Source organism: Lupinus angustifolius, chromosome LG09 (assembly GCF_001865875.1).
Source record: "Lupinus angustifolius cultivar Tanjil chromosome LG09, LupAngTanjil_v1.0, whole genome shotgun sequence".
NCBI lineage: Eukaryota > Viridiplantae > Streptophyta > Magnoliopsida > Fabales > Fabaceae > Lupinus > Lupinus angustifolius.
In genome coordinates, this window is record NC_032017.1 from 17,197,148 (window position 1) to 17,201,918 (window position 4,771).

The 4,771-nt window shown below is 28.3% G+C and overlaps 1 protein-coding gene across 2 annotated transcripts; it reads right to left on the reverse strand.

Annotated features, from left to right (window-relative positions):
- Nucleotides 694-4,146, reverse strand: LOC109355876 (anthranilate N-methyltransferase-like). Of its 2 annotated transcripts, none has more exons than XM_019599136.1 (5): nucleotides 3,616-4,146; nucleotides 1,767-2,077; nucleotides 1,539-1,603; nucleotides 830-1,184; nucleotides 694-794 (listed from the first exon to the last, which is right to left on the reverse strand). In XM_019599136.1, exons 1-4 carry the CDS (start codon nucleotides 4,068-4,070, stop codon nucleotides 888-890), a joined length of 1,128 nt encoding a protein of 375 aa, XP_019454681.1. In that variant the 5' UTR covers nucleotides 4,071-4,146; the 3' UTR covers nucleotides 694-794; nucleotides 830-887. The 2 variants fall into 2 exon arrangements, with proteins under 2 accessions (XP_019454681.1, XP_019454680.1); XM_019599135.1 differs by having other exon boundaries at nucleotides 755-802; nucleotides 838-1,184.

Genomic DNA, 4,771 nt, shown 5'->3' on the forward strand with positions numbered 1-4,771 from the left:
TGTTATCAAAATTCAACTCTTACATAATGATAGAGTGGTAATATGGAAAGATTTAGACAAGAAAAAGGTTCATATAGCCCAAATTTAAGCAATCAAAGATATGTATGATGAGTTAAAAAACCTGAGAGAAAACATTATGAGGTCTTAAAAGATTTCTTTATTGCTACGATCAATCAAGAAATTGAGAAAAGTAAACCATAAAATTCAAGCAGTGGATGAAATGATAAAGTGTTTTAGGCGTTACATGTAACAAAAATGTAACATTCGAGCTTAAAGAAAAATCTTATCACACAACTAAAATGTCAAATAGAGAACAAACTCAATATATCATAAATGAGAATGTAGCGGTGGGTGAATGAATATTCTATACAAGATAAGATTAATAAAGAATAAAAGCATTACGGATAAAGTCGATATAGAATAAATATTCTCTCCATTAATGGTAAAAAAGATTGTAGAATCGAACTTCAGGTTATTTAAGGATGTATGAAAGATATAATTATAAATTCTAATAATCATAGTAGATCAAATGAATGTTAATCTAATTTCTCTAGAGATAGAGAAAGAAAAAAAAATAAATAAATGAATTAAGAAAGAATTAGAGATCAATAATTTATTAATAAATAAGATAATCTATAATAGAATATTATTTCCATAATTAAAGAAGATGGCGAAAGTCTAGAAAATCTATCACCTTCAAGCTTAAGTAATTAAATATTATTATAATTTTAATTTAGACATTTTGTCAAGTTTAACAAACATTTTGAGAGAGAAGGAGTAGTACATAGACATAATGTAAAATTTATAAGGTGCAATTAATACAACAAAGTATATAATGCGATAATAGAATACAAAGCATATATAGCAATATGGTAGTATATGTTTGTCTACTTGAAGAACTCCATAACCCAGATGCCAGAAATTGATCCAATGAATCTAACACCAGCAAATCCAGAATTTGTTGCCAATTTAATGAATTCATGTTGGGTTCGTTCTTTCCCTCCTGGGTTTTGAGCCATCATTAAAATATCAGCTTGAAAACCACTTTTGGCTGTAGCTGTAGCTTCTGGAATAACAGGGAGAATTGAATCCACAACAATCACTTTTCCATCATCTGGGGTTGCTTTATGGCAATTCTTCAACAACTTCAAGCAGTGCTCATCACTCCAATCGTGAATTATCCACTGAGAATTTTAGCCCAGAAAATATATATCAGTAAATAGATTAATATTTCATCCCTAATTAATGACTATCCTATAACTTCTAAAATTGACACTTTTAATGAATTTGATTTTCATAACATAAATATGTTGTTTTATGTTATAAAAAAATTACCTAATTATTGGACATACATATAACATCATTTTATATACCTAAAATACAATAGTGAAAGAGGGTAAAGGTTGAAAGTGTATATATCCAAATTTTTATTTTGGTTTTAGTTAAGGCCACCATAAACTGAAATTTAATGTAACTAATAATGGGAATTTAATATTGAGACATTTTAGAAAGATAATTCCTCAAAAGAAGAAACCCACCTTCATAAAAATGACATCTCCGTGAGGAACACTCTCAAACATATCTCCTCCCACGTGCTCCACGCCTGCAAAATTAAAATAGCTAATTCATAAATTTATATCACATGATATATACAAAAGTTGTGAAAACTTTTAAATCTTCTTTGGATAATTCATCATATTAAAAAAAAAACTTCTTTGGACATGAATTTACAACAAATAATAAAATCAATGAGGATCATATCATACCGGCATAGGTAGGGGCATGTTCTATGACATGAGGCAAGTCAAAATTAATACCATGGAGATGAGGATATTTTGAAGTAATGAGATTGAGATTGATCCCAAGACCACCACCAACATCTACCAATTTATTAATGTGATCAAAACCTTTGTAAAATTCAAGAACTCTTTTCATAACTATAGTTGTAGAATTGACCATAGCTTTGTTGAAAACATCATTGAACCTTGGATCCACAATTGGATACTCAAATGCATGCATGCCATAAACCCTGTTGAATGGTATACCTCCTTCAAGGATTGCTCCTTTCATTTCCGTCCTACATGTCAAAGAAAATTTACAACTCATTCATTATTATGAGTTAGGAAGGAAAAACAATTTATTATCTAAAAACAAAAAGGAAGAAAAAAGTCAAAATCAATGCTAAGCCATTAACAAGGTGTTGGTCTAATGCCCTGTTGAATTTTCAGGATGATCAAAAGGTCAATAATTCGATTGTTAGGAATAACACTTATTAAAAAAGATAATCACACACTTAAAAGTAATTTCTTTACTCAAAAGGATAAACATATACCTTTAATAATGCAAAAAAAAATGCACATCCCGGTCATATCACCGTTGAAAGTTATATTACCACTAAGAGTATTATTATTTTTACGTTTACTTCACCCATCTATCAAGGGACATCTTTTTTATTGGAAAAGGGAAAATAACAAAATTCAATTGAACATCATCATTTTCTCATATTTCTTGTCCTAAAAAATCTATCTTAGATATACAAAGTACAATAAATAACATTATCAATATTGATTATGCAATTATTATATAACACAACTACAATTAAGCCAACTCTTATCACTTAAAAAGTTCCAACATTAGCAGGAAAAATAAATATGATATGAGGAGCTTGGTTTCTTTTCTTTTTTTTACTAGTATTTTGACAACTGTCATCAAGTCTGTTCAATGTCAACCGTATTTTTTAATTTAAAAATATATATCATAGATTACCACTTAATAATAAAAATGTATACACTAAAATTTAAAATATTATATATAAGTGGTAATTATTAATTTATAGAGTAATAATTAATTTAAAATGATAATTACATATTTAAATTTATATAGTAATGACTATTTTTTATTATTCAATTTATTGCAATTCGTAACTTGAAAATATAAATTATTATTAATAGTAGTATTATAGAAGAAATCTATATTATGTTATTTAACTATTAATTCCCTTTATAATATTCCACAACCTTTTTTTGAGTCTGTTGATCAAAATTAGCTTGTAGTGTGTAGTTGTTGCTATGAGTTTTTACTTTATAGTGTGTAGATGTTAGCTCCTAACTGTGAGTATAGCTAAAAGCTTTTAACTATATAGACAATTTATTAAATTAGATAAGTTTCATAAAACTTGTTCTGCAACTATCTAAAATTTAAAAAATACCTAAAAATATATACATTATTTATTTATTTATCAATTAAGAATGACTAATTGAGGTAATTGATTACATAAAAATCAAAATTCTCAATAATTTATCTTAATTTTTTTAATTGGACATGTAATATTTTATTTATTTAGTTATTTTATTATAATTAATGTTATATTAAAATGTAAATAAGGTGAGACAATATTAAAGAAATAAAAGTTATGTTTAGTTAAAGATAAATAACATAATTTATTAAAAATATAAACTTTATAAAGGATAAAATTGAAAAAAATTATTATCGAAAGCTCATTTCGTTTTCAGAACACTAATTCAAATATCTTTTTAAAAACTAGTTTTTCACCATTTTAATTTTGTCCGGTTAATAAATATTATTACCAACATCTAAAAGTGCAATAAAACTGACCAGCTTCCCAAGAAGACCTTGTCCAAAGTTAAGTTCAAGGTGGCTCCAAAAGAAACACCATCAGCATCGGTCACAAAATATTTGGAGTTAGGGGTGAGACTATATAGCCTCTGAGCTCCTTCTTGATCATTTTCATGAACAAGGGAGCAATATAACATAGAGTGACTAGTCAACAGCCTCAGAATTCTATCAAGCATTGTTGGTGCTTCAGGGTTCTTGCTACCAATCTTAGTAGCAATGTCCTCTGCAGATAGCTTGGTACCTTCGACACCAGCTTTGGCTAAGATGTCGAAGATACCAAGCTCAACTGCAGACCGGACTGCAAGTGGAAACACCACAGAACTACATAATTTTAGAGCAAAAACAATGCCATCTTCTTGTTCTTCATGGACATGCCTTTCTTGTTTAAGATTGTTGGCTTCAGTACCCTTATTGGTTTCATATGATGGAGCCATAATAATAATAATAAGGATTTGGAATGTTTAAGAAGCTAGAAGATGTTCTGTATTAATTGAAGTTGGTTTTAGTCAATGAAGTGCATGCATGTACTTATAGGGAGATATCTCTAGCTACTACTCCTTGAAGATATAGTTGTGAGGTATTGACATTGTATAAACTAAGGTGGTGGTTCGATAAGTTTTTGGTAATGGAATATATGGAATAAAATATTAATCATGTCACTCAATTATTTGGTAGTTTGATAAGTATCAAATTAGGTAAGAGATGCAGTTCTTCAAATCATTTTTTTTTCGAACCTCCAATTTCAGAAGTCAACAATTAGAGGCTTTGCATCAAATGTTTGGTGTGCTGTGGAGAATGTTTTGGTCTGCTATTGTATGGTAACCTTGGCTTATAAGGTTGAAAATGTGTACCTTATATACCAAACCTTATCATATACATATTTTGTACTTAGAACAAATTTTTGATTGATTTTGCTCAAATAATGTATATGTATTGTCCAGTATTTCTATTTCAATGTTTAGACCTCTTTAGGCTTTGTTTGAACTCCACTCTATATATTTCGGTTGAGCTCTCCATACATTTTCTTTTCGTATATATAAAAATAAAATAAAATTTACAGGGAAAGAGAACTTTCTTATAAATATTATGAAAATTGTACATATTGCCAATTCAACCAGATAATCCGCAAATCAAA

Coding starts and splice junctions, on each gene's coding strand:
- LOC109355876 (XM_019599136.1), bottom strand. CDS start 4,070: ATGGCTCCATCATATGAAACCAATAAGGGTACTGAAGCCAACAATCTT. Junction 2,078..3,615: donor AAGGTCTTCTTGGGAAGCTG/GTCAGTTTTATT, acceptor TTTGACATGTAG/GACGGAAATGAAAGGAGCAA. Junction 1,185..1,538: donor GAGATGTCATTTTTATGAAG/GTGGGTTTCTTC, acceptor TAAAATTCTCAG/TGGATAATTCACGATTGGAG.